The sequence below is a fragment of the Aythya fuligula genome, chromosome 5, assembly GCF_009819795.1.
Source record: "Aythya fuligula isolate bAytFul2 chromosome 5, bAytFul2.pri, whole genome shotgun sequence".
NCBI classification, from domain to species: Eukaryota; Metazoa; Chordata; class Aves; order Anseriformes; family Anatidae; genus Aythya; species Aythya fuligula.
The window spans coordinates 39124167-39151456 of record NC_045563.1 but is presented as its reverse complement, the minus strand read 5'-3'; the positions used below and the strand labels follow the sequence as shown (position 1 = coordinate 39151456).

The window sequence follows — 27290 nt, the reverse complement described above, 5'->3', positions numbered from 1 at the left end:
TACTTCCCATTAGTAAAAATTGTATTTACTTATTATTAGGAATAGGACATAATCATAATCATAAAATAATTTAAAATATTTTCTCTTTATAGCAAACTAGAAGATGATCCTTTATATATCGCCTATTCTGCCATGATGGCAAAGGTAAATACAGAATTTCAAGCTCCAACCATTGTTTCATTCAGATACTTCTGATTAATTTCAGATGCCTTTCCTTGTCTTCTGAAGTGGACTGCTCCATACTAGTCATTTCTGTATTTTTAATGAAACAAATGGTGTTCAGAATAATAAGAAATTTCTTGCTTTAAAATAATACCATAAAATTCCAGTAGGTGCAATCCTGTTGATACCACTTGGCAGTTAGTTTTGTACAAGTTTAACTTGAGAAGTCTTAACAGTATTAGTTATCTTGATTCTTAGGGTCATTATCTTGGAGTTAGTATGTGAAGTCTGTCAAAAGAAAGTTGACAGTGTTTGCAAGAGATTGATTATGGCTAATGCTTCCAAATCAGGAGAGTTTGACTTTGAAAATCAATATTATGGATATGAATAGAGAGATGACATAAGAACACACAACCTACACTTACATGTTACATATATAGTTGGATTAATTCCCTTAGTATTCATACCTAACATAGTATCAGCTTCTTAGTGGGGATAAGCACAAATATGTAGGATTACGGGAATGTTAAATCTTCTGACTGGATTTAGTTATTGCTTTAAACATTTCCTTGAATGGTTATCTTTTTTTAGTCTAAATACTGTAGTAAAAATTGCCATTATGTTTCATACTAAGAAAATGTTGTGATTTCTATTTCTTAACGCAAAAAGAGCTGTCAGGAAGAAGAGGAGGAAGAAGAGGAAGAAAAAGAGAAGACATTTGAGGTGAGAATTTAAGTCTTATTTCTTTTTCATCACCTAAAGTGCAAGATAGCATTTTAAATATGTCCACTACAATAAGTGCAAGGATAAAACAGCATGCATTGAGTTGCTTTTTGAGGTTATTCATATAGAAGAAAGACAATGTGTTCTGAAGTTTTGGAATCAGACAATCCATGGATTATGCAGGCAGATGGCATTCAATAACTTGAGATTTCTCATCTTTGTATGTTGCCTGAGTCAGTTTGTATTTGTCAGTCTGTAATTTGTTCTCACTTTTGTTCCCAAACACAGGAGAAAGAAATGGAAAAGCAGAGAACGCTTTACCAGCAAGCCCGTTTGCATGATCGTGGAGCTGCTGAGATGGTCCTTCAGATGATTAGTGCAAGCAAAGGTAATGTTTTGTGAAGTATTAAGTACACACAATAAACCTATCATATATAGTGATATATATTATATATATATATATATATAACGTATTATGTCAGTATTATGTCATTATACATATGATGTGTGTATCATAAACAACTTGTTATACATATGATATGTATGTCTTATACAATTTGTGTATAGTATATAACAAGGCAAAATAAATGTGAATTGCAACTACATTTAGGTAAAATTTTTGGACTGTTTTTCTGATTGATTAGTTCATACTTGCAAGTTTTATTGACTGTATTGTTCTTTTGACAGGTCATACAGGACCCATGGTTGTTGAAACATTAAAACTTGGTATTGCTATTCTAAATGGTGGGAATACCATAGTTCAACAGGTAATGCTTTCCTAACTATTGAGAGCGTTGTTTGTATAAAGGAAACAACTAATTTGGAGAATTTTAGTGTTCTGTTGTATTTTTATGTTAGTGCATTTAATTTTAGGCTAAACAATGAAGATATATCAGGGTATTTTTGCTACAGTAACAGTGATATCATTACTTGCTAGTGATTTGCATTTAGAATGGTAATCTAGGAAATTGTTAATTTACATAACTTTAATACAAACTTTTTTCCTCCAAATTTCCCCCATACCCTCTAGAAAATGTTAGACTACCTGAAGGAGAAAAAGGATGCTGGATTCTTTCAAAGTCTCTCTGGCTTGATGCAGTCCTGCAGGTAAAACCATAAATCATATTATTACTGTTTCAGTTTTATTCGGGTTGGTGGTTTATTGCACAGTCCAGGTGGATTTGTTAGATTTAAACTACACAGGTCACAGATTGTAGAGCTCTCTGATTTTTTGTGAAAATTTTTGTGAATCAGAGTAGTAGTGTGTTAATCTTTTAGAAGAATATTATTCCAAAGAAGAAAATAAAGCAAAGATTTTATGTATGCATTTGAAGGGTTAGTTTGGTGAGGCAGGAAAGCAAAATGTAATAGCTCCTTTACTGGTCCCAGATCCCTCAAGATTTCTGGATGGTTCTAAGGATGGAGAAAAGCCATTACTGAAGGAGAGACAGGCCAGTGGAGCTTTACTAAACTATCAGTTTCTGCACATCTCTGACGAGTCACATAATCTCTTCATCTGAACCCTCTGCATGTGTATCAAGTTTGTTAGAGGTGCCATGTGGCCGGTGAGATCATTGTAGTCCATTCACTTGACAAAACAGAACTTCAAATTAGTTAAGGTAAATGTCTCATAAAGAAGGTGGAAAACTGTTGGTGTTTCTGATTACTCTTACAGTAGGCAACTTCCTTTTCTCAGCCGTTTAAAGCAACAGAAGGGCTGTGAAGCTGTAGACTGGGAATCAGAAGTGGAGAAGCTGTATGAGGAAAGGAAGAACTGTGGAAGGAATGTTGACCTGCATTGTAGAAATTATCATTTAGTAGTTGCAGTGTAATTAAATAACGTCCATTCTATCTTGTCATTTTTCCCATTTATGTAGAACAATTTAGCAAGCACCTGCAATGATGTTATTACCAATTGTGTGTGTGTGTTGTTCAGGACTCCCTTAAAAAAGAAGTTTTTGATAAAATGACTTGAGCACTAACAAGAGAATGAAAACAATGCTTTGAAGAATGCTCCACATCTTGTTTTTAAGGATATGAGTAGTACTTAGAACACGTGTATGCGTTACAACTTAACTGAAAAAAGTGTATATAATCATATAATTATATTTGGACTAGCTGAATTAAAGTATTCTGACTGAGAAGAATCAGCACCTGCTATTCCAGGTACTCGTCTGTACCAAGGCAGCACAAAAAATGTGCTATTTTGATCACAGAAGATATGGGGACTCTTATTATATTATATGTCTTCTGAGTATGGAATCAGTTTCCATATGTCTTAGGAATAATATAAAAATGCATAATATATACAGCAACAATATAGAAGTAGTGAAATGTCATGGAAAACAGTGTGACTGAGAAGTAACTCAAGTGATGCTCTTTTGGCAGACATGTTTAAGAGTAGTTTGCAATTGTTTTTCATTTATACATGAAACCATGAGTGATGTTACTGGAAGTGAAGTTAGGGGAACAGTAAGACCTGATCTGAGACTCATTTCATCTCAGATATGGACACTGGAGCCTTATTTTCATCCTAAATCCCTTTAATTAATATTCATATTTAGTAAAATATGAGGCAGTGCATGTTACAGCAGGTTAAGATTAGCAGTTGAAGGCCTCCAAAAATTTCCTAGAAGAAAACAATTTTCTGTTGTGTACTACAGTACTTTTTCCTTTTTTTTTTTTTTTTTTTTTTTTTTTTTTTAATATAAGTGTTCTTGACTTGAATGCGTTTGAGAGACAAAATAAAGCAGAAGGCCTGGGAATGGTTACTGAAGAAGGAACTCGTAAGTAGAATGAAACTGATAACCAGTAGTGCTTAAAACATTATTTGCGCTTCCTTCTTACGCTAGAAATGTTATTTAACTTGGTTTGAGGTTTCTGTTTTCAGACTTACTATAAATAATTTTAACGTTTGAGTTCTGAATATGCATTATATTTACAAAATCTTTAGCAATAATTTTAAAGAAAAACTTGTAACTTCCAATATTCTTATCCTGTATTCTTGTTATTTTTCTTTAATCCACAGTCATCGTTCGTGAGCGTGGTATGTTTGGGTACAGTTTTTGATACAGTTTTTGTTGCAAAAGCGTGTTGCAAATACAGAAAGAAATCTTTAATTGCATCTTTCCAGACAGCTTTAGGTTTAGCTTTATGGTCTGCAGCAGGTTGTGTGTTAAGCTGTTCAGCTTGGATAAAAAGTCTGATGCTTAATAACGAAGTATCATTCATATTTAAGGCATGATTTTATTCATAACTAACCATTTAATTATTAAATATATAATGTGTAGTTTGTTTTTTTGTTGTTTTGTTTTAGTGTGTTTTGTTGTGTTTTTTTTTTTGTTTTTTTTTTTTTTAACACATGGATGCATTGGAGTGCTAAATATTTCAGCTTTGCTTTTTGTCTGTTTTTCTTTTCATTATTTTCAGTCTGTTTCTTTAAATTGCTTTAAAGCAGCTTTTATAGCACTGTGTTTTTTTTACTAGAATCTCCAATTTTGAAGGATACTGTAAGATTATGTGTTCTTCATATTTAATAATAACAATTTTCTCATTATCATTGTATTTATATATTTTCAAGGTGAAAAAGTGTTGCAGCATGATGAATTTACTCGAGATCTATTTAGATTTTTACAACTGCTCTGTGAAGGGCATAACAATGGTAAGTGAACTGAATCACTTTTGGGGATTTGTGGGGAAAAGTGATTAAGCCTGTTCTTAAACAGAGTTGAATAGAATCAATTCTAATTTTTTTTCCTCTAATTAATTCAGTATTCTGAGAAAAAGTGGCATGCCAAAAATATGAATTGTGGATTTTAATTTGAATTTTTAAGTCTTAATGTACTTTCAGATTTTATGCGTATGATTAATCAGTAAAGCCTGTTGCAAGGCATATGGTTAACAACTCTTCAGTTGTATTTGCATTGTGATATATTGTAGTTCACTTAAAAAGAATGTATTCTCCATAAATATATGAAAACAATCTTGTATTTTCCAATCCTATACACAGTAATGAAGCGCAAATCACTTATTATTTCAGATTTTCAAAATTACCTACGTACTCAGATGGGCAACACCACAACAGTGAATATTATCATTAGTACTGTTGACTATCTCTTGCGTCTTCAGGTGAGGAAAAATCAGAGTAAAATGGAATATAACATAATTTTCTTCATTTTTATAAGTTCACATTTTGTTAGAATCAAAAGTGAAGCTACTCTTTTCAGGGATATTAATAATAAAGAATTTTGATTTAATTAATTTTGTCTTTTCTTCCTTCTTAAAATAGATGACCTTTCAGAACTGTTTGGGAAAACAATTGTTTGTTACTTTATTTCATTGTTTACTTCTTTAGGCAGCACAGTTGGATAAAAATGTAAAAAGCTATTGTCATGAGAAATAGATTGACAAAGAAATAATAAATTGCAGCTGATTCAACCTTTGGTGATACACATGCACACCGTAAATACTGCATATAAAATCCAAAATTAGAAAATATAACACTTTTTTTTTTTTCCTTAGGAATCAATCAGTGACTTTTATTGGTACTATTCAGGAAAAGATGTCATTGATGAATCAGGACAACGTAACTTCTCTAAAGCTTTGGCTGTCACCAAACAAATATTCAATTCCCTTACAGAATATATTCAGGTAAACAAAAGGTTTTGCCCAAGATACTAACAGTGAAGTTCTGTGATTACATAGTCTGATCATCTCCTGTTGTAAATATTTGACTTTACTTTTCTAACTTTTGAAAAAGTAACATTGAATCCCTGGTCTGGTGTAAAGTTAACAATAAGGTAATGCTTGCATATTTGACTTTTTTTTTTTTATATGGACTACATACCACAGGAATTTTGTGAAACTTTCTCATGCAGCTTCATGAAGGTCTGAAATTTCTGGGGTTTGATTGTTTGTTTATTTTTTGTCTTTTTTTTTTTTTTTTTTTTTTTTTGGTGGTGGTTTGTTTTTCAGGTAGAAATCTTAGGTAAATTATTTTCATATTTTGATTTTATATAAATAAAAAAATATATTTCTCTTAATTTTTTTAGGGCCCTTGCATAGGTAACCAACAAAGTCTGGCTCATAGTAGGCTGTGGGATGCAGTTGTTGGCTTTCTTCATGTCTTTGCCAATATGCAGATGAAACTTTCACAGGTATTTGCAAGAGGCAAATAGTGCTTTTTTGCATCTGGTTATAAATTACAGTTGAGTGTTGCAATCTGTAAATAACATACTGTCTCTCATTGGCTATGCATGGGCTACTGTCATGTAGAGGTCCAACACTGAATCTTTGGACTAACATCGTCACACCATTCTTTTTAACCATCAGTCATCACTGTGCACTTACATTTTCTAATACAAACTTAATCCTTTCAACTTATTTGTACATTTATGATAATGAATGTGACAATTTGGTCTCTTCCTCCTTGTTACAAAAACCTGATGATCTGTTAGTGCAGAAGCACCATTAAAAGCATGGTTCCTGTGCTACAGCTAAGGAGGAAAAGAGAAGAGCTGGATAAATACAAAGAAAACACAAACTTATATTCATTTTTTTTTTGTTTTTATTTTACAGGACTCTGCTCAGATTGAATTACTTAAAGAACTGCTCGATCTACTAAAGGATATGGTAGTCATGCTGTTGTCACTGCTCGAAGGTTGTAGCTGTTTTTCTTTATGCAAATATTATTGCCTCTGCTTCATATTGTAAAGTGCAATGATTATATTAATCTTTCTAAACAGTTTTTCAGTTGCCTCAAATAAAAAATGACAGAACAAAACTTATTTCATATTTATTTAACAATTATTCTGGAATATATATGTATGAAAATGAGGGCTACTGGAGAAATGCATATTGTATGAAAAATTACAAAGGTTGAAGAATGAAATTCTTAGTTTTTGGCTTTTTGTTCTATTCTCAGCATGAATATGAAATTTATTTATTTACAATATAGAGGCATCAAATAACTTACTGTTTTAACACTGTTTAGGTAACGTTGTAAATGGAACAATTGGAAAACAAATGGTCGATACGCTTGTAGAATCATCTAGCAATGTAGAATTGATTTTGAAATTTTTTGACATGTTCCTCAAATTAAAAGACCTAACTAACTCAGATGCTTTCAAAGAACATGACCCAGATGGTAAAGGCATAATTTCAAAGAAGGAATTCCAGAAGTCAATGGAGGCTCAAAAACAATATATACAGTCAGAGATTGAATTCCTGCTATCCTGTGCAGAAGCTGATGAAAATGACATGTTTAACTATCTTGATTTTGTGGAAAGATTCCATGAACCAGCCAAAGACATTGGATTTAATGTAGCAGTATTGCTAACAAACCTTTCAGAACACATGCCTAATGATTCACGCCTTCAGAGCTTACTTGAACCTGCAGAAAGTGTTCTTAATTATTTTGAACCATACCTTGGCCGTATTGAAATAATGGGTGGAGCCAAGAAAATAGAAAGAGTTTACTTTGAAATTAGTGAGTCCAGTAGAATGCAGTGGGAGAAACCACAGGTGAAGGAATCCAAAAGGCAGTTCATATTTGATGTTGTAAATGAAGGTGGAGAACAAGAAAAGATGGAGCTCTTTGTGAATTTCTGTGAAGACACAATCTTTGAAATGCAGTTAGCATCCCAGATCTCTGAAACTGATTCAGCTGAGAGGCCTGAGGAAGAGGAAGAAGAAGAGTCTTGCTATGTTGTAGATATTGGAGATGATGAGGAAGAAGAAAAGTCCCTGGAATCTCCTTCAGCTTTTGCAATGGCCTGTACTGCAGTGAAGAAGAATGTTACCAACTTTTTTAAAATGGTCACTGTGAAGAACCTAAGAAAACAGTACAGGAAAGTTAGAAAGATGACAGTAAAAGAGATGGTGAAAGTTTTTTTCTCCTTTTTCTGGATCCTATTTGTAGGGATGTTCCAACTGTTCTTTACTATAGTGTGGGGAATTTTCCAGATTCTTTGGAGCACTGTATTTGGGGGTGGCCTGGTCGAAGGAGCCAAAAACATTAAAGTCACTAAAATATTAGGGGACATGCCTGACCCAACACAGTTTGGAATCCATGATGATGTTACAGAAGCAGAAAAAGCTGAAGGTGCTGAGCATGGCATTAGAGCTGAACTTGTCCAGTTTGTAAAGGGCGAAAAGGCAGAAACTGACATTATCTCTGATATTTTTGGCATTCCTACCAAAAAAGAAGGTGGCTCAAAACATGGTCATGATGCTGGACTTGGGGATATTGCAGAAATGCTTGGTTCTGATATCCAGTCTTCTTTGGAAAACACAGTTCGTAAGAAAAAAGGATTACAGGTATGTTAAAAGATTTTGCATTTCTTTGCAGAAAATAATACAAATATATTGCTGATTTTTCTATTAGTAGTTGAATTATTTGCCAGTTAACAAATTAATAATGTTCTGGATGAGAACATACTTCATAGTCTCTACACTTAAAAAAAAAAAAAAACAACAAAAAAAAAAACATGGAAGAGTTTACATTGCAGAAAAAAAGCAGCACAAGGTGTTTAGATTGCACTTCAGTAAATTGTTGTTACTGTTTATTTGGATTTTATTCAAACAATAATTGATAGTAGATTTCTAAGCACAGTGTTTCCTTTAAATGGTTTACAGTCCTGTTCAATCTACATGCCCATTTTTTACACTGTATGCTTCAATTTCCTTTTATTTTACTTTCTCTATAATAATTCTTTGTTATTTTTTCTTCTACATGCTCTAGTAATTATACACTAATCACACACCATAAAACATCCCTTTCCCTTTTATTTGAAATAATTTTACTTGAATTTATTATTACTTTAAAGTTTATCACAGACATGCGTTACTTTCATTTGTGAACAATTTACTGTGTTCCACTCTGCTGAGATACATAAAATTTATAATTCTGTTTTAAAATATATTTGAGCTAAACGTCAAAACCCAAATGCTTTTGTCAGATTTGGAAGGCATTATGGTTAAGCTGTATTTCAGATCTGTTTCTACTTGGTATTCAAATACTTTTTTCTTCTCATCGGATTTAATATACCTCTGTATAATATACTTTCCAGAAATTTCCAAGATGAGCTTCCATTGTACAACATTTTCGTTTATTATTTCCTCTTCATTCAAATGTTTTCATCCAAGATTTGTCTATTCCCTACAGATTGAACTATACTTTTCCATTTATTTTCTTACTTGTTTATGCATTCATTTTTATGTCTGTAATGAAAATATATTTACTTAAGGACCTTAGATCTGAGTAAATATTCTAAAATTTTCCTCAGCAAATTTTCCTTTTCTTTGACTTGTTCATTTCTCTCAGATTTGTTTGTAAGTATTTATAAGCATCTGTGCTGAGAACCATGCAGGTTCATAAGTGAGGAAAGAAGTGAATAGAAGACCCTTAAAATAGCAGATTCATATCAGTGAAGTAATGCATATGGGTGGAAAATTTTGTATGTAACATTATGGGTTTTGAGATCATCATTACTACTTGGTTAGGAAATCTTGACTTAGTGTCATGCAGTAGTATCAGTTTAATGAAAATGTCAGTCAACACAGATCAAAAAAGTAAACAGATATTTTGAATTGTTAAGGATGGAATTGAGGGAATTAAAATGAAGTATTGTTATGCACCATGAACCCAAGGTATACCTGCATCTTGCAGACCAGGTTTTCCTATTTCAGAAAGAATATGATAGAACTCAAAAAGGTTCAATGAAGGTGAAAAAGTTATAGATATGGAACAAATCTTATCAGTGGAATTAAATAGGCTAAGGCTCTTTAGCCTGGAAAGAAGGCAACTGAGAGAGGACATGACATGACATGACATGACATGACATGACATGACATGACATGACATGACATGACATGATGGAGAAGATGGATAGAAATGTTTTTGATTCTTCCCCCACGTTAACCCTTAGAAGAATTAGAGGTCATCAAGGGATCGATCCCTGAATTACCCTCCACTAGCTTGAGAACTTTGGGGAACCTCTGTGGAAGATCTGTACATGCTTGCATTACAGGTACTCACTGGATGAGAGATGAAATAAGTAAAGCAAGATCTATTTAGTAAATTCTTTTGTAATTTATTTCACTACAAGAGGTAGGCATCCAGATGACTAGTAATGAAAATGTTTAGATAACTATGTGTATTTAGCAAGAGAACCAGAAATGTAGAATTCACCAATAGACAACTGGTGTCTATGCATGTTGAGAGAATACAGAAAGGGTTAAGAGCTAACACAGGTTTTTACAAAAGTGAATGGTAACAAAGTTAGGCACTTCAGATTTCTTTTGTAATCCACATCTTGGGATCCTGCATCTCTTTGCTTTTCAGTGAAGCTTAGATACTGAAATGCATTTTAAATGAGATTACTTTGGTCTTGCAACATGAAGCCAAAAGGTATTTGAAATCAGGACCCCAGCTTCTCTGGTGCAGTTAGCCTTCTGTTACATTGTATATTGGTTTATCCTTATCTGAAGGGACTGTTGAAAACATACATTTAGGTAGTTGTCAGTTGTGCCAGGTGGTTTAATAGGTCATCTATCCAACAACGATAAATAGTTTCAGGAGTAACATTGCATAAGGAACAGTTATTTAGGTCTTCATCAGATTTAAATTGCATCAGTTGATTTTGACAAAGTAATTGGGTTTTGTAATGCCTAATAATTACACTGACCATTTTCACATTTTTGATGCTGTCACTGATATAATACACTATTCCTTGTTTTATATTTGGAAAGAGACAAATTGATGCTCTTTTTCTACATAACCACTAGTTAGTCTTTGTGAGTGAACTTGAGGGTGTGATCTGGATGTAGTTAACTTCATCCTCAACTGGTCACATAATTCGTCTGATAATAGTGAATAATTACTTTACAGTATTCAGTCAACTGCAGTAGTTACAGTATTGATAACACTATACTGAAAAAGCTATCAGAAGAATGGCTGCAGCGTTCACTGTTAAAATCTAGTCTGAGCTGTCTATTTAAATAAAATCTAACTCTTTAAAACTGCAAAGTGGTATAAAAGATACAGTTTGGTAATCAATTTGTTTCTTAGAAAACAGTAATGAAAGTTACCAAAATTTCATTTGAAAGGATCTGTTTTGACAGTTAAATATTTTTTGCAGCTATCTGAAATTGCAAAAGAAGCTGAAGCAGAAAGAAAAGTGGAAGCTGAGAAGGCTGAGTAAGTTAATTTTCCTCTGTTGCTACCTTGCTACATCCTAATGGTAGATAACTTGGACTGAAAGAATCAACAATGCTCAGTATTCAAAGCACTTTATAAACACTTTATCTCTTCACGATTTCAAAAAGTAGTACAGTCCATAAGAGTGGCAGTCCATCCCAGTGGACAACAAAATCTGATACTTTTTTTTTTTTTTAAATATATGCAGATACAGCTTGTTTGTTTTAGTAACTAAATTCCCTTATTAATGCATACAGTCCTGGTACTTAATTTTTGTAGAGGAGGAATGATTGTCATCTTCTATATGTTATAAAGTTGGACCCTGTGAAGCAAACTTCCTCTTTACTACCATTCTTCCATGTAACAATAGTGATTGCCTTGACTGAAATGAATTCACAGTATGATACTAAGATCAATTATGATACTGTGTATGAAATCCTAAAATCTTCCTTCAAACTTAAGGCTCAAGAAACTACACATGAACTCTTGAAATTTTTATGTTGTTTGCATTGAGTATATATACACAACACTGATTTTTTTTGGCTTTTTATCCTTTTGATCTCTCCTCAGCAACTCTATTTTTGCATATAATTGAAGACTAACATTTTTTATTACTATTTTTTTAAACTTTGTATTTTTTGTCTACCTCCTCTTTTACTCACAGTCATCACTATCAACACTTACAGTGTTAAAACTGGTTTGAATCAAAGCCAAACTTTCTGAATTAGATTCTTTCTGAATTAATGCATATTTACAATGCAGAAGTTTGTCTATGCATATTTGCTTAGTTAATCTTTCTTCTAGCATGGAAGATGGTGAGAAAGAAGATAAAGCAAAGGAAGTACAGCCTGAGCAGCTGGAAGAGGGTAAGGTGAAGAAAAAGAAGAGAAGGCATGGACAAAAAATTGAGAAACCTGAGGCTGTTATGGCTAACTTCTTCAAAGCTTTGGAAATTTATCAAACAAAAATGCTGGTAAGATTTTCTTAAATTCTGTTAGTCATTTAACTTTTATTCACGTAATAATAGATAGAATATTTGCTTGATATTGAAGGGAGAAATTTCATTATAAAAGGAACATTAGCAGGACTTTTCAAAAGAGTGGATGTATTGATTCTTTCGTGTTTTTTGTAACACGTCATAGAATAATATGAGTAAAATCTATATATATGTGTGTGTGTGTGTGATTCCCCTTACAGCAGCATAGATTAGGTAATCTCTTGAGCTCCTTATTAGGAGCTCCTTGTTTTCTATGATCTAATGTCTAGAATCTATTACTTTACTTTCTTTAATAGGGAGCTCCTGTAGTTCTATTAACATCTTTCTTTGTTCTTTAAGAAATCAAATTAACAACTCTCTTGAAGCCTTCTCATGTAGTTTATTCCAGTATTCCAGCACTTGTCTTGCAGATTTCCTTCTAGAAAGTTTTCCCTAATATTCTATGTCAGTCCTCCCTGTTGCAATTTTATGTCCATTATTTTTAATCCTGTTCATTCTTCTGTTTACCATTAAATTGAAAAACAGACCGCCAAGAAACGTCCTGCTTATTTTAACTGGTATATGAGGACAGCACAATTACGTATTTACATTCTTAGAAAGCTTGCAGCTTACTTTCTTTATCTTGATATTAGCTACAGGCCATCACTAATTTATTTTTTTTTCATTTTATTTTCAGCACTACCTAGCAAGAAATTTTTATAACTTACGGTTTCTTGCTCTATTTGTTGCATTTGCTATCAACTTCATTCTACTATTTTACAAGGTAAGATTTGGCATTATTCATTAAATGCCTTTGATTATTTCTAGAGGAATATTTAATGTTGGTTTTAAGGCTTATTTAATAAAGCAAGTATTACAGTCCCTTCAAACACTAAACACATTTAGAGATGAAATAGTTAAAATAATATTTTAAGCTTTATTACTCAAAGTTGTGACGCTAAACCTGTTCTGTTTTTACTTGACTTGGGATGAGTGAAAACAGACATTTCATTCATCTGTTGTAGTTTAACTTGTGTTTATAATTTTTCCATTTACTCGTATAAATCTGTTAGTGTTTGGATTGTTATTTTTGTCATGGGAAATTTGAAAACCAATTAAAATAACTTGAATGTCAAAACATCTGCATTTTTAAATCTCCTTTGTTTTAAAGATATTGAGACACTTCACTTAATTATTCTCAATTATATATTTATGTTTTAATGATATAATTTCTCAGTATATTTTCTACTTTTTCTACTTTTTTTAAAAAGCCCTACTGACTACATTAAGTTTTGACTGGGAACTACTTCATATATAATTCTAGAATAAAGTTATTGTCTCAAGTTATCTAGATGAGCTCATAAGTTACATTTAATTTGTTGACATTTTTTCATGCCTTTCAGGCATGGGGTTTCACATTTGAGAGGGAGTGCTGTTTTTATTTTTTATTTTTTCCATATTTTTTGTGAAGTGAATTACATCTAATATATGTATGTTTTTTCTTATTTGGTGTTTCCATGTGAGAGTATAATTCAATTTTCATTCTTACTTACTCCATTTCCCGTGTTTTCATTGCCAAGATGATTGTTATTGACTATTGTGATTAAGATATTTCTGTACTGGGATTGGGGCTTTGATTGGTATAAATAGGCAAAAATATATATATATATAAAGCAGAAGATGCCTCTTCATAGTAGGCTACTTTCTTTTTATATATATTGTGTGAGATAGATATATCTATGTATATTGTGCAAGTTGCAATGAGCTGATCTTTTCCAATATTACATTTTTCTAATTCTGTTGTTCGCAACCAAAAAGTTCACAAAAGAAGTTGGCTGAACATTCAGTCTTCAAGGAACTGAATCCTGATCTCAAGTGTCTTGAAAAGCATCTGCTATGATACAATTACTGTCTCAGAGACAGGGCAGATAAACATGCAAAAGGCTCAAAAACTGGATAGAATTTGTGTGCGCCATTTCAGGAGAAAGACTGACAGGGCTATTGAGTCTCCCTCCATGCGTCTCTTTTTCTGTTTTATACAGTTTGTGAAGATGAACTTCAAAAGAATATAGAGAAATCTGTTTCTCTTTTTGACAGTCCTTTTCTCCCCACTCACTTCTGCTTTACATTGGGTCTTAGAGGTCAACCAAAACCCCATTCTGTTGCAGAGGGAGGACAAAAATTCATATTTATTACAGCAAGTCCATATGTCATAGATAGGAAAGGGTCAGTGGGAGCCAAACGGGAAAGAAGGGACCTCAGGTTTAAAGGCCAAGTTTTTTAAATCACTGGCATAATTTAGGGCAATGTGTCAACTTTATTGGTCAGAATATGTACAAAATAGTGATTAAGTATTTAAACTCTAAACTGTGTCATGAAATAAAAGCTTATGGGCAATGTATAAGTTGATAACACAGTAACTGTTTCTTTCTAGACTCTAGTAATCAGGAACAATGTAGATTACAGAACAATCCTTGAAATTGGTCATACTGGATAATCCAATCATCGCTAAGTTCTTCCAATAAAACATTTGTGCATAACATTTTCATTTGTTTCCTTTTTGCTTTGACACTGTTAAAGGGAAGATTTGTAAACTGTCAAATGCCTGTACTTGCTTTTCTTCACTTCTCTTTTCAGTGAAATGAGATGATGATGTGGAGACTTCTGCTGTAAAAATGAAGGATGTTACTGTTCAAAGCTAATGCTCTCTGTCATCTTCAGAAGAGCAGGCTTTATAAATATAATTTATTGTAGAAAACTAAGGGATTTGTCATTTATAATAAAGGAAAAACTTTTAACTTTGTGTGTGCTCTTTGCTTGAATTTCTCTCAGGTGACAGAAGAGCCACTTGATGAGGTAGAGGAAGACTCTAATCTCTGGAACACTTTCGATGAAGAGGAAGAGGAGGAAGGCATGGTGTTTTTTGTTTTAGAAGAAAGTACGGGTTACATGGCACCTGCTCTCAGAGCATTGGCAGTTATTCATACCATCATCTCCTTTGTCTGTGTGATTGGATACTATTGCTTAAAGGCAAGTTCTTAATTTTATTACTACTCTGTATTTGTTAAAGGACATCATCCCAAAGTAGTTTTTGGAGCTGAGATAAGAATATATATTTCTATTCAGTTGTTTACAAATTCTCACTCTTTCACATGTAGATGTTTTCCTCACATACTAGGTCTGGCAGGGATAGAGTTAACTTTTTTCATAGCAGTGCATGTGTTTGGATTTAGGTTAAAACTCTTGGTAACACCCACATCTTGGTTACTGCTGAGCAGTGCTTGCATGGTGTGGAAGTTTCCTCCTCTTTACCCATTCTGTGTGCCATGCAGTGAGCATGCTGGCAAGAAGTTGAGAGCGTGCACAGCTGAGACAGCTTACCCAAACTGAACAAAGGGATATTTCATGCTCAAAAAGAAAAACTGGATTGGGGGTTAGGGGGATTTATTTTCTAGGTGGCTGTTGGTCAGCATTGGTCTGTTTGTGGGATGTAGTGAGTTGTTTTTCTTTCTTTACTTATTGAACTGTTTGTGGCTCAACCCAGTTTTCTTGTTTTGCTCTTCGGGCTCTCTCCCCTGTTCTAATAGGGGTGGGGTGCAGTAAGAAAGCAGCTGCATGGATGCTTAGTTGCTGGCTGCAGCTCCTCACATCCTGTACCTACAGTACCTGTAGTGCTATGATGCAACACCACAGCATACTACACTGTCATTTAAACCATTCAGACAGCACGTGGTTTTATGTTTAAGTGGTAGCCAAATTTTTGTCTGCACTAATGGAATGCTCTGTTTTACAATGAATTACCATGAGAGGAAAAAAAAAAAAAAAAAAAAAAAAAAAAGAAAGCAGTAATGCTTCCAGCAACCTCTAATTTGAATTCTTTGGGAGTAATGGCAAGCTTGCTTTATGTGAAATTATGAAAGAAAGAAATTGAAACAAACCATTCTGGCTCACCAGGGCAGTCCATCTTTCTCAATTCCTTGTTCTTCGTTTTATTGTTGACTTCCTCATTTTGGAGTTCAAAGTCATCCTATATTACTGCTGCTGAACAGCAGGACTCTCAGCTGTCCAATAAGATTACAAAATTGGGGCAGTGAATGCAACAGTCTCTGGAATCTTGTTTTATGCTCTATGATGAATTTCATCATTTAGTATGAATATATATATATATTACTCATGATCTTATTCTAATTGCTGCTAGGAGAACTTCTTGGTCAGTAACAGGAATCAACATTATTGCTGAGATGAGAATACCTTAGTCATATCTCTGATCACTGTTTCTAGTCGTCAGGATACTAGTATGATGTTTGGTTTTATATAGTGATATAAAGAGTACTTAATACTGTAGATAGATATCACAGGTTCTAAAAATATATAAACCATGACCAAGGTGTCCACTGTCATTTTTATAGGTCCCTCTGGTTGTATTCAAAAGAGAAAAGGAAGTAGCTAGGAAGCTGGAATTTGATGGATTATACATAACTGAACAGCCATCTGAAGATGATATTAAAGGACAATGGGATCGCCTGGTTATAAACACACCGTATGTAAAATTAAATGTTTATATATAAATTCTTTATAAAGATTCTATTTCATTAAGCCACTGATCTAGAACCTAAACTGTCCACATGCACCTAGTACATCTCAAAGGACGGCATTTTTCACTTACATTAGATGCCACAGTAATAGATTCTAATGTGAAATCCTGTATTATTAGTTTATCTCATAAATACTATATTAACATGTATTTCCCCCTCCTTTTCATTGTTCTAAGGTTTGCAAGAATTCTGCGTCTTGCCCCACAAGCTCTCTCAAAGACATTTCACGTTAGTCACTATGTAGAATTTTCTTTGGCTCAATTTCATGTTCATATTGTATAGCTGTATTCCCTCCTGCCCTTTACCCCCATTTCTTGTTAACAAAATTTGTATATGACAGGAGAAGTAAATGCAATGTAAAATAGCAATCCCAGAATTTGAGTAGTCTGATAGTTATTAGTCAGGTTGTATGCGTTAGCAGATGCTGTAGTAGTCATACACTGATTCTAGGAGACTCGCCTGCTGTTCTGGCTGTGAATGATAAAAGTGTAGGCAAGAGGAGGAAAAGTATCAGTAGGCTCTTCCGGCTGCTTTAGCAGTTTGTTCAAGAGGTCACCCTGAATTTCTTTTCTCCCTCTCCATGTTGTTTTACCAGAATAGCTGGATACATGAGTCAGTCTAAATTGCCATTAAGACATACAGCCAAACAGATTATTTCTCATTGTAACAAGCACAAATTAAATACAAGTCACAAAGCAGTTTTGGCTAAAAAACATGCAGGCATAAATAGCTATTTGATAAAAACAAGCCAGCAAAGACCAACTCAATGCATCAGAGTGACAATATGCTGCCAAATAGCCAAAATAGCTATTTTATCAGACATACTACATTTTTCTGTTATAAATAGCGCCCTTATTTCTTTCATTAAAATTATAGCATCCACATTATTAGAAATTTCTTGAATGCCTTATTTTCCTGCACTGGATTTTTAAGATTTTTCATTTAAGTTGAAATGTATACTACAATAGGTTAGTTGTTTCTGGTGTTGTTTTTTTTTTGGTAATATTGCCAAAATATTTTTAAATCTAGAATGGTCTTTCATTTGCTGTGTAGAAGGCTGAATGCTAGAATGTATAAGAATAAACAGTGATAAACTGGGAAGCAATTGTATTTCATACAGGATTCTAAGAAAAAACATATTATCAGGCACAGCTGAATTCAGTATGCAAACTTGCATTTATTTGTTATTTATTTGTTATTTAGCTAACTTTATTTTCTTTGATAATAGCGAGTTTGTCTTGTTTGCGTAAAAGTAGTTTCCATAAATTCCTTATCTTCCCTTTCTCGATACTTTCTCCTACTCATGGTGTATATGGCCTTGGCAGTAGCATGGCTGCTCTATCAGTTAAGTTAAATTAAACATATGAGTCACTGAAACAATTTGGCTATCTGAAAGGGTGGTCTGGAATTTCATTCAGAAATTCTATTTGGAAAAAGTAGCTGGGAAGTTTTCCACAACTCCTGGCAGTAGAAGAGTATTATGGAATCTTACTCTTCCAATGTTAAAGCTATCTTTAATTTTTACTAGTTCTGTTGTTTAGTTGCTTTTTTTTTTTTTCTTTACCTTCTTGCATGTTCTGTAGCTGAACTATCTTGGTGCTTTAGAATTATAAATGGTTTTTAATAGTTTTGTTCTGGGATTTTAGATTCAATGTCAAAAATATTGTACACCTGAGAACAAAAGATCACCATTAACTCCTGTTTTTTCCAATTTACCATTGCATTTTTTGTTATTGTTGTTGTTTGTTTGTTTGTTCTTTTTTTTTTTTAATTTGAATTTGATGTTGGCAAACTGTCCATTGGTTCCCAAGTGTTCAGCCTATATTTGAAATATAAGGAATGCAGTGAACTGAAGAATTAATTAGTCTACAAAACTCTTTATTTTCCTCTCAAAATGATTGTGTACATTGATTTCATGGCTAGGAGCAATAAAGTTGTTAGGCTCATAAGGTGATGGTATCTTCTGTGCTGTCCTTTTGTAGCCAATCATATTTGTGGCTGAGAAAAAGAAAAGGGGGGGAGGGAGGGGATGATATTGCAGTGATGCGTAGTTGAAACAGGCTGTCCTGACAGCTGTTGTCCATGTCAAAAGAAAATGTTCTCACAACTCAAAGTGCTGTGTGTGATTGAATGAGTACCAGAACCTGCAGTGATCATGAACATGGCATTGTGTTGTTCTTTTCTTTCCCCTAACAAACTTGAATAAATTGAAGTATCTTTTCCTTATCTTTGCAGGTCCTTTCCTAACAATTACTGGGACAAATTTGTAAAACGGAAGGTAAACTTCTTAAATTTCTATTATTCATAGCAGTAATACACTATTCAGTTAATTGGGATATCTATGTGTAATATATTTCTGTACACAGAGATATACAAGTAATTGAGACCTGGAATTTGTTTTATGGAAGTCACTGTTGTGGTAAATTTCTCTGTGAACAGTCAGGTAGAGAGTATGTAAGAGGAGGGAGGAAGAAAGAATGCTTTGGTTTAGTTCCTAGACTCACACACTAAATAACCTTGTACTGTCAATCAGCCATACATGCCTAATTTACAGACATTGTCATCTTTAGGATACAAAGCCCCCTCATCCCCCTAAAAAAGGAAAAACATGTCAGCTTAAATGATGGCAAATTATACAGAAGCTTTCAGATAATAGCCTTTAATGCTTCTATTTTTCTTTCTTGAGCAACTTATCCACCCCCAGCTTCCTGGGAGTTCTCACTGTTCCCATAATGCTAATTGTGAAAAAACTGTTCTTTCTGTTGTTTGTTCGTTTGTTTTGTTTTTTAATTTCTAACAACTACTGGCTTAAGGTAACTGTGACCAAGGTCTTTCTCTGAGCAAAAGCTTATCTTCTTCCATTTTTAGGTTATTAACAAGTATGGAGACTTATATGGAGCAGAGCGCATAGCAGAACTTTTGGGTTTGGACAAAAATGCCCTTGATTTTAGTCCAGTGGAAGAGAGTGAACCAGAAGAGGCGTCTCTTCTATCATGGTATGACCTCAGAACTTCAAAGACAAATTATACATTGTTGTATCTTCACCATCAAAGATATAAATTGATTTTATATTGAAACTATAGTGATGTTTTCCTCTGCATGGAAAATTCAAATGGATAAGTCTGTCTTCTAAAAAGTACGATTTAAAACAAAGATGCCTGTTGTTTATTATTGTAAAAATAAGAAAAGAATGCAATGTTGATGCAGACTGACATAGTTGGGTATACTGGGAAGGTCAGAGTTGGGTAGATCAGCATTTAGAAACTCTGTACAGGTGCTGAGAGTTAATGAATTATCTCTGAAGAATGAAGCACCTACATCACTCAGATAATAAATAGCTAAAGTATATCACCACCTTCAGCAAACACATATATAGTGCCAAGCACAGTTTGTTATTCATACTTGCAGAATTTGGTACATGCATTTCAAAAATCTGTTTTTTTTTTGTAGGTTAAGCTCCATTGATACAAAGTACCACATTTGGAAGCTCGGTGTTGTTTTCACTGATAATGTAAGTGTGTTAACCTAAAAGAATATTCTTCGATTTACTCTAAATATGAATATATATTTTCTGCCATCTGCTTTTATATTAAACATAAACAAATAGTATTGAATTACAAAGCTATTTTAAAATAGTTTTTTTTTTTTCTGTCTTGCCTTGTAGCAAAACTGCTTTCATATGTGTTAGAATTTTCTTTTTGATTCCATGGGGAAATAAGTACCTCCTCCCCATTAACACAATGCCAGCATTTTGGAAGTTAATGGTACATTCATTCAATTTTCTAGAAATCAAATTAGGAACCAACTGTGTTTTTTCCTCAGATCAAACACAGTATACAGAAACTTACCTTTTTCTATTCTTTAATCTGTTTGACATGGTTGGTTACTTCTCTTATGTCTTCTTTGAAAAGCCCAAACTTATGTTAAAATACCTTTTTTTTTTTAATCTGTTTTTGCATCCTTTTGATCTTTCCCAAACAAATACAATGCCAAGGTGAATAAAGTGAAGTTTAATAAACTAATTGTGCATTAAAAGAGCGCACTAAATCATTGTTTGTTAATAAGATCTTTTCATGTCACAGTGGCCTCAGATTCACTGCTCATTAAAAGAATAAGCTGTATTATCTGCCTTAGGTTTCCTGGGTGTCCTGAGATTTAAAACTAGCAAAGTGCCTAAAGAGTAATGTAATGTGTTTTGTCTGCTCCAGAATCAGTATTAAGGTTTATAGTACCGTGTAACAAGGTCCCTAACCAAAACAATTTTAAGGTAGGGGATTTTGCTGCTATTAACATATGTGCTGAAGACTGCATTTAACTATGTAAAAATAGAGGTCTCATTAGCATAACCAAGCAATAAACAAACTTTGTATGAATAGATGAGTTGATAATAGAGTCTTTTTGAACATGTATACTAGAGGTATTACATTCAGATTGATTCAAATCAGATCATGATATAGTATTACTTTATTTCATAACTTAAGTGACAAAGAAAGCTATATTCTTGGTCCAATACCACATTAGTACCGGCTAACATTCTGTCACTTTTCATTTTTTCTGCAGTCATTTTTATACTTAGCTTGGTACACAACTATGTCTATCCTTGGGCACTACAATAACTTCTTCTTTGCTGCTCATCTGCTGGATATTGCTATGGGTTTCAAGACTTTGCGAACCATTCTGTCTTCAGTCACTCACAATGGCAAACAGGTTAGTATTATGTATAGAGACTTGAAATTAACACATTTTATAACAGTAGTGGGAAAAGTCTTGTGGGTACCTAGCAAATATTGGAATACAATTAATTTTGATCATGAATGTATTACAGAATAGACTCCACCATGTCTCCTTCAGCACATATGAGACATGTTAATTCCTAAAAAGTTATAATAATTTATGCCCAAAGGGTGCTGAAAACTAAAGACATTTTGTATACAATGCAAAGGTATTTTTCTTATATTTTTCTAAAATATAAGAATATGAATTATGACCTAACGAGCTCCTTCTGTATGGACTGGTGATAACTAGTAAGAATTCACAACCTCTCCTTGGCTACAGCAGTAACAATGATCTGAATGTCATTGAGATTTCAGTACTTTGCTAGTAAGAATGTTCTTACAGGTATGGACATTCTGCATTGCAGAATATATTTATAGGTCACTATGTTCTGCAAAAATCACGTTAAAATCTGCTTCCAAAGATAATTGTGGAAACTTACACAGGGAATCATTCTTTGATACCTGCTTTGTGTTGCGAGGTAGCATAACATTAAAAACATCCTTTTCATTAACACACTTTTTTTCTCCTTACATTTAAGAAACGTTACTCTAACTGAACTTCCCCAAAACTTCATTTCAAAGAAATACATTCCATTCTTTCTCAAATGTACTAGCATATATTCTAAGCCCTCTCTTACAGTCTGTTATGTATGTAAAACCATACTAAGCCTTTTTTAAGAGTTAAAAGAACATCCGCTTCAGTTTAAGTTTTATATCCTTTGTGTTTGCCTAATCCTTTCTTTCAGAAGAAATTGACCAATTAAATTTATTACCTTATGACAAACAAATGAAATCCCTATTTTAATCCCTTTCATTTTCCTTCATGATGAACCAAATTCATATCACTTCTAATTTAATGATTGGTTTATTTTGAGATTTTTCTAAATGTAATCCTCAAACATAGTTGAAACTGTCAACTTAATTGTTTGATGTTACTTTCTTAATAAGCAAAGATTATTTTTTCTATTTCTACTCTTTTAAAAGACCACTGAACAGTTGATCCTCAGTTTATCTTTTTCTACAGATCTGTAAGTAGGCTCCTGAAGTACACATTTCAACTGGGAAATCAGTAGTGTTTCAGTGTTCATGTCTGTACTAGTTATAAGAGCAGCAGTTGTATTTAGTCTCAGCTGAATTTATTTACCAAACTAACTAAAGGGGATTATTTTGTTATTTCATTTTTATTTAATTTCACTTTTACATTAAATAGTAATATTGTTTCAGCAACGTATAGTTGTTATACATATAGCTTAGAAAGCTGGAAAGAACTACAGTTTCTTGAGTCTGTATGGATCCCTCAAACCTATCATTACTGCTCTTTTTAGTTCCCTTCTTGGGAAAGGTACCATATGATACCTTTTCAGTACTTAAGGCACTGCAGTGAGCTAGCTCACCTCATCTGACAGAATCCAATTGAAACCTACTTTAATGTCATGTCTCCATACAGCTTGTGCTCACTGTAGGACTCCTGGCTGTAGTAGTGTATCTTTACACCGTTGTGGCGTTCAACTTTTTCCGCAAATTCTACAACAAAAGTGAAGATGAAGATGAACCAGACATGAAATGTGATGACATGATGACGGTAAGTAAAACATCAGTAGCATGCTTCAAATTTCATTCTGAATTTTTAAATGGTGAAATCACAATAACTTTATTGTTAAGTTAATCCATCTTATTACTTATTGCTATATGTCATTTTCAAAATGTCTGTGGTCTTAAAATTCGCTCTGCATTCTTCAGTGGCCTAAGCTCAACGGTACATATGTGACATTCACTAATATGGGAAAATACCTGGATTTTTATTGTGAATATTTTTGCATGTGATTTGCTGCTCCTTTTGCATGTAAAGACAGCAAATCCTTAAAGTACATGGAACAAATTTTATAACAAACTGGTCAGCCCTATGTACAAAAGGCAGCTGTGTTATTTCAGCATAAATAGAGCTCAGTTTGTTCCAAGTATTTGCAAGTGTGCAAGCTCTTCCTATCCTTATTTAGGTTACGTGAAGTATATGATGTTATTAGCACTAGTTACAAATACTTGCTTCATATTGCTTACAAACGGTAATTCGGTCAAGAAGTCAAGGGTGAGTAGAGAAGAGGAAAATTAAAGGAGGTGATAATCTATTTTTAGTAATTCCCCACATGATTTCTTCCTGTTGCAACAGAAAACCAAACAATTTTTTTACGTCATAAAAAGAAAATAGCACAACTTCTTGTACTAGAAACTGAACAGTTTGAGTTTATGGACAGCTTGTTTCTTTCCTGGAATAGTCACTGTCTGCCTGTCTTAGATAACAAAACTAGAGTAAGATACCTCAGAGTAAAGTTGTGTCATAGATTTCACCAAATGATTTTCCCTGTTATTGAGCTTTTATCAAACAGTCCATGTAAGTCAGATGTACAAATGATAGGACATGAATACTGCCCAAGCAGTATTATTTAAGCGAGCCCTTTGTGAGATGAATACCATATTCTGGTTATACAATGGATGTAGGAGTAATCAGAATCATTAAACTATATTACTTTTTAAACCATGCTGCCAAATGAGGTAAATCATTTACCTCATTAAATGTAAAATAAAAATATTTTTAAAAATCATTACATTTTTAAGCATGATTAAAATAGGAATGGTATCTTATGTCAAGAGTAAGGCTGCATTCTAAAAATGGGTGTCTACTTCTGTTCAATGTTTGCTTATGAAAGACTTATTCATCACTTTTCATGATGAATGTTGACCACCACAACTGTTGTCTAATGTGACTTCAGAACATTGGTTAGGTTTAGAGATTTCTGATATTTTTAACCCATATTGTATGACTAAAGACAGTTTACAAGATTCTGTAGCTGATTCATACAGAAATGTTAAGTACTATAGATATCCAGCAAAAGATTCTATTCTAAAATACTTGCATAGCTTAAATAACCAAATTTTAAGGATCTTTCCTTGAAGACTTCTATGTTTAAAAAACAAAGCACACACCAGCATTTCTGCAAGGTGATTTCTTCCACATCAAAATGAACACAGGCTGTTTCACAGATCATAAATAATTTAAAAGGCACTAAACCAGACATCTACTATTGCAAAATGAAATTATCCAGAAACCACTTAAATACAGATAGATCTACCTGCTGTGACTATGTCACTATTTTATGGCAGTATTTGCTAACATTTCCTAAACTCCATTACAATACTTTAAAAGATGTCCTCTACTTACTCAGAGCAAGCTTGAACCTTAGGAATTAACATAGGGGTAGAATATAGTTGAATACAGCACCAAATGTCCCCCAAATGGTCTTTGTTTATAAGACTTAAGGAATGAGAAAAGGGTAACACAATTGATGCTGATTCCCCGTCTTTGTAGGTCTAAGACGAAACCATGTCAGTTAAGATACTTAGGAGATTTTTGGTGTGGGAACATGAGGAATTATATTACATGTTCTCTGTTTCTATAACTTCTAGAAAGAATCAGTAGGTCAGAATAATTAAAAAAGAAAAAAGTCCAGAATCATTCATGGTAAATAACATTTCCTACTCTTTTGTGTTTTTTTTTTCAGTGTTACCTGTTCCACATGTATGTGGGTGTAAGAGCTGGTGGTGGCATTGGGGATGAAATTGAGGATCCTGCAGGAGACCCTTATGAAATGTATCGAATTGTCTTTGACATCACATTTTTCTTCTTTGTCATTGTTATCCTACTGGCCATTATTCAAGGTACCTTCACTTACCTTGGCAGAAACTGACAGAATTTAGTGTACCTAAGTTCTGCAGTACGTTTAAACCATATTTGTGTTTGAGGTAAAGTAAGCGATATTGCTAAAAAGACTTATTTCTGAGCCCATGAAGTCATTATTTCTGAAAGTGATCATTTTATATTTAATTTATAAATAATGCATTGTGCCAAGTACGACACAAAGTACTAGAAACTTACCTGTGTTACAGCATTTATGAGCACATTGACAACTGTTCAGCAATGGCGCAGCTTGTGCGGGATCACTCCTCCTGCTATAATCACCATGTAAACTTGGAGAGCCTTGCTGTCAACTCTTTTTACAGAATTATGTTGGAGACAGCACAGCTGTCCGGAGAATGCAGCAGTTCCCCTTGGGTTTCCTCTCTGACAAGACATGTCTGCACACCCCTTTCTTCCTTTCTTTAGAGGACAATTTGCAGTTCTAATTAGCTTGAGACCTGTATCAAACACTCATTGTATAAACTGTCCTAAGGTTGTTAGGAAAAAAAGCAAAACAAAAACATTTTTCAGGCAGTCTTGGAGAAAAGAAAAAAATGTAATCCATCTATAGTTTTTTTTAAAGTTACAAATGTTGCAGTCCTCAAAATGATCAATTCTTAACACATTGGAAGGGGGTGGTTGTCTGTGGGAGACAAGTCTTCTTCACTGAGCAAAAGTGGAAGTACAAGAGTTCCAAAAGAAGGAGAATGAAAACAAAATTCTTTCATGGGAACAGAAGAGATAAGAGCATATAAACTTAAATCAACCAAAATATAAGTAAGGAAAAGGTTTTCACTTGCAAGCTTATGGCTCTGTGTAAGAGAAATTATCACTGTTGGGAGTGCAGTGTAAACAAATACGAGATGTCTGCAAATTAGTAGATTGCACCTTGAATTATTAAACCTACACAGAAGTATGCTAAACTCCAAATAGAATGGAGGATGTCTAATAGAGCTACTTCTCAGCATTACTTTAACTGTTGCTAAGTACTTAACTGTTGCTATTTATCCATTTGAAATAGGTCTGATTATTGATGCTTTTGGTGAATTAAGAGACCAGCAAGAACAAGTGAGAGAAGATATGGAGGTATGAGAACATTACATTTTTCATTGCTCTTATTAAGTTAAATTTTTAACAGTTACAATAGAGTTGTTGAGTTATAACTGATTTGTATATACAAATTATGTTTCCAGACCAAATGTTTTATTTGTGGAATTGGCAATGACTATTTTGACACAACCCCACATGGCTTTGAAACACATACTTTGCAAGAGCACAACTTGGCAAACTACCTGTAAGTATATTTTACTATTGGAATTATTATAAAGAGACCTTTCAGCTCAAAACTAATTTAGAAGCACACATTGCTGACAAACCTTAGATAGAATTCTGTGAAACTGGGGACTATCTCCACTCCTTTCTGGCCTCCCCTCCTCTACTCTGTACTGGTCAGTATTTTTAAAGTGCTCACCCTATGTATGAGCTAGCTTAGTGGAATGATGCCTGAAGGCACACCAACCCCTTATGTGTCCTTTTGTTCCTCTGGAAGGAAACCCACCTGTGTGGAAGGGTAAGGAACAACAGTTTTTAACTAGTAAGTTGCTTTAGTTTGGAAGATAGGAGGGCTGTGACTTCCTGAGGTTTGGTAATGTTGATGAAACCATTGAAAACTGTTGCTCACCTGAAATGGTACTTCTGACTGTCTCCAGACTAGAGAAGTACATCAGCAAGAGCTAACAGCAGCAGAAGGAAGGTGCTGCCTTTTCTTTTTTTTCCCCTAGGAATTATGTTTGAAACAAAAACAAACAAACAAAAACATTTCTGGAAAATAAGCTACAAAAAAAAAAGTCTGATCCTGTAGTTCCTTAGTAATAACACAGCTTTCTGAAGCCAATAAACAATCAGCAGTTTTATATATTCAGACTATTGCCCAAACTCCCAAGACAGTGATCTCATACTTTCATTAGTGAATATAGAACAGATCAAAGAGGGTTATTAAAAAATTAATCTAGTGGCATTAGTTACCCCTACAAAAATGATAATTACATGAGCATCGTGCCAGCAAAACTGAAGAAGCTGAACTGGTGGGCTCTTCTATAAAGAAATCTGGCTTTAGGATACAGTACTG

The 27290-nt window shown here is 33.6% G+C and overlaps 1 protein-coding gene across 8 annotated transcripts in view; it reads left to right on the top strand.

Annotated features, from left to right (window-relative positions):
* RYR3 (ryanodine receptor 3) overlaps window positions 1–27290 on the top strand; it is a 218861-nt gene that overhangs the window by 189014 nt on the left and 2557 nt on the right. For 5 of the 8 annotated variants that reach the window (XM_032189404.1, XM_032189403.1, XM_032189400.1 and 2 more), the window contains 26 exons: window positions 93–144; window positions 832–885; window positions 1174–1273; window positions 1573–1652; window positions 1916–1992; window positions 3598–3671; window positions 3914–3931; window positions 4466–4546; window positions 4925–5013; window positions 5407–5535; window positions 5937–6041; window positions 6463–6544; window positions 6878–8202; window positions 11025–11083; window positions 11888–12056; window positions 12757–12843; window positions 14892–15089; window positions 16469–16599; window positions 18890–18932; window positions 19523–19650; window positions 20105–20165; window positions 21215–21361; window positions 22877–23011; window positions 24987–25143; window positions 26184–26248; window positions 26356–26456. In XM_032189404.1, the coding sequence (XP_032045295.1) occupies window positions 93–144; window positions 832–885; window positions 1174–1273; window positions 1573–1652; window positions 1916–1992; window positions 3598–3671; window positions 3914–3931; window positions 4466–4546; window positions 4925–5013; window positions 5407–5535; window positions 5937–6041; window positions 6463–6544; window positions 6878–8202; window positions 11025–11083; window positions 11888–12056; window positions 12757–12843; window positions 14892–15089; window positions 16469–16599; window positions 18890–18932; window positions 19523–19650; window positions 20105–20165; window positions 21215–21361; window positions 22877–23011; window positions 24987–25143; window positions 26184–26248; window positions 26356–26456 (3747 nt within the window). The remainder of the gene's footprint in view (window positions 1–92; window positions 145–831; window positions 886–1173; window positions 1274–1572; window positions 1653–1915; window positions 1993–3597; window positions 3672–3913; window positions 3932–4465; window positions 4547–4924; window positions 5014–5406; window positions 5536–5936; window positions 6042–6462; window positions 6545–6877; window positions 8203–11024; window positions 11084–11887; window positions 12057–12756; window positions 12844–14891; window positions 15090–16468; window positions 16600–18889; window positions 18933–19522; window positions 19651–20104; window positions 20166–21214; window positions 21362–22876; window positions 23012–24986; window positions 25144–26183; window positions 26249–26355; window positions 26457–27290) is intronic. The other 3 variants (XM_032189406.1, XM_032189402.1, XM_032189405.1) reach the window with 2 other exon arrangements.